At 45.5% G+C, this 2,195-nt stretch overlaps 1 protein-coding gene across 1 annotated transcript; it reads left to right on the top strand.

Annotated features, from left to right (window-relative positions):
* The first annotated feature begins 389 nt into the window (after window positions 1-389).
* LOC113409010 (olfactory receptor 13G1-like) lies at window positions 390-1,328 on the top strand. Its single transcript, XM_026662535.1, has one exon. It carries the CDS (start codon window positions 390-392, stop codon window positions 1,326-1,328), a length of 939 nt encoding a protein of 312 aa, XP_026518320.1.
* The last annotated feature ends 867 nt before the right edge of the window (window positions 1,329-2,195 follow it).

The raw sequence follows: 2,195 nt of genomic DNA, 5'->3' as shown, positions 1-2,195 counted from the left end.
TGAACCAGCTCTAGTCCCTTCATTGTGATATGGATAATTTTAAAATTTGTGGTGTAATGTGCCTCGTTCTTATCTCCCCTATGATGATTTCAGTGAAACTCCATTAATTTCACTGGAGTTACTTCTTATTTATACTAGGTTCTTCTAAGTCAATGGGCCAGCTGGTAGGAATTGGTGTAGCTATACTGAAATCAATTAGCCAGACCCCTAGCTGGTGTAAACTGACATCGCTTTATTGGAGTAAATAGACCAAATCCACAGCTGGTGCAAATCAGTGTTTTTCCTTTGGTTTCTGGGTTTCCTTAAAGCTACACTTATTTACATCAGCTGAGGGTCTGGCCCAGTGAGATGATTTATATCGACAGGTGAGGAGTAGCGGAGATTCGGAAATGACGAACCAATCCTCTGTCACAGAATTCATCTTGGTGGGTCTGTCCAGCTTCCCTGAACACCAGATGTTCCTCTTTGTGGTATTCACCTTCATCTACATGGCAGTCCTTGCTGGAAACCTCCTCATCGTCCTCACTATTACTACTAGCAGCAGGCTCCACACCCCTATGTACATCTTGCTCATCAACTTGTCCTTGATAAACCTTTTATCCATCTCAGTGTCCATCCCCAAAATGCTGCACAACCTTCTGGAGCACAGGAAGACCATTGCCCTCTTAGGTTGCATTGCACAGATCTGTCTCTTCACTTGGACTCTGGTAAGTGAAGTTCTGGTCCTTGCTGCCATGGCTTTTGACCGCTATATTGCTATCTGCCACCCTTTGCATTACACCATCATCATGAGGAAGGAGGTTTGTGTTGGGTTAATTGCTGGCATATGGATAATTGGGGTGGCCAATTCTGCAGTCCACACTGGACTTGTGCTCCAGCTTTCTTTCTTCAACTCGAATATCATCAACCATTTCTTTTGTGAATTGCCACCATTTCTAAAACTCTCCTGCTCAGACACCAGCCTCAATGAAACCCTGGCTTTTCTGGCTGATGCAGTCTTTGGGATAGGGAGCTGTGTGATAACTTTAATGTCCTATTTCTTCATCCTGAGAACTATCTTAAAGATTCGCTCCATGGAAGGCAAGAAGAAAGCCTTCTCCACCTGCTCCTCCCACCTCATAGTCGTCATCTTGTACTACTCCACAGCCATTTACACCTATATACACCCTTCCTCAGCCTACTCTCCAGACAGAGACAAAGTGATCACTGTCCTATATTCAGTTATAACTCCAGCACTCAACCCGATCATATACTCTCTGAGAAACAATGAGGTCAAAGAGGCCCTCAGAAAACTAATAAGTAGACTTGGGCTATTTCAAAGACAATAATATTATCTATCTATCTATCTATCTATCTATCTATGAGACAAAATGGATGAGGTAATATATTTTATTGAACCAGCTTCTGGTTGGTGAGAGAGACAAGCTTTTGGGCTACACAGAGGTCTTCTTCAGCTCTGTGTAGCTCAACAGCTTGTCTCTGTCACCAACAGAAGTTGGTTCAGTAAAAGATATCACCTCAACCACTTTGTTTCTCTAATATCCTGAGACCAACACAGCTACAACATCTATCTATCTATCTATCTATCTATCTATCTATCTAGTATTTATGCACTGAGAAAGGGTGATTTGTACTTGAAAGTTCTTGCTATTGTACTTACTTTTCAAATAGAATAAAATTTATATTCCATTGTTGATGATTAGTTGGATATCTCTGTGTAGCGGGGCGGTCACCCTGCTCCGGCCCTGAAGGGGTTAAAGCAGCCCTGGAGAGGGCTGCAGCTGGGAAAAGGTAGGCTGATGGGGAAAGCAGCCACAGCTGTGGCCAGCTTAATCAGGGCCCAGCTGGCCCTTATAAGAGGGCTGTGGGTCAGAAGCTTACACAGACACACTCTCTCTAGCTTTGTAGAGAGAAGGACCTGGCTGTCTGCGAAGCTGAGAAGGGTATCTAGGGTGGAGCAGTGCTGGGGAAAGGCAGAGGGAGCTGGGGAGCTCCAGCCTAGCTAAGTCCCAGGCTGCAGGCCGAGTTAAGGGCCCACAAAAGGGTACTAGGGCTGCAGAGGGGCAGCCCAGATATAGGCAGAGGCAGCAGGTCCAACCCCCCTTGCCGATGATGAGTGGTTTACAGACTGAAGTCTGCCCCAGGGATCAGGGGCTAGATGATGACTGGCAGTAGCCACTGAGGCAAGGTGGGTT

The sequence above is a fragment of the Terrapene carolina genome, unplaced genomic scaffold (genome assembly GCF_002925995.2).
Source record: "Terrapene carolina triunguis isolate 2854851 unplaced genomic scaffold, T_m_triunguis-2.0 Scaffold28246, whole genome shotgun sequence".
In the NCBI taxonomy this organism is placed as follows: domain Eukaryota; kingdom Metazoa; phylum Chordata; order Testudines; family Emydidae; genus Terrapene; species Terrapene triunguis.
This window is presented reverse-complemented; position numbering and strand designations above follow the sequence as displayed.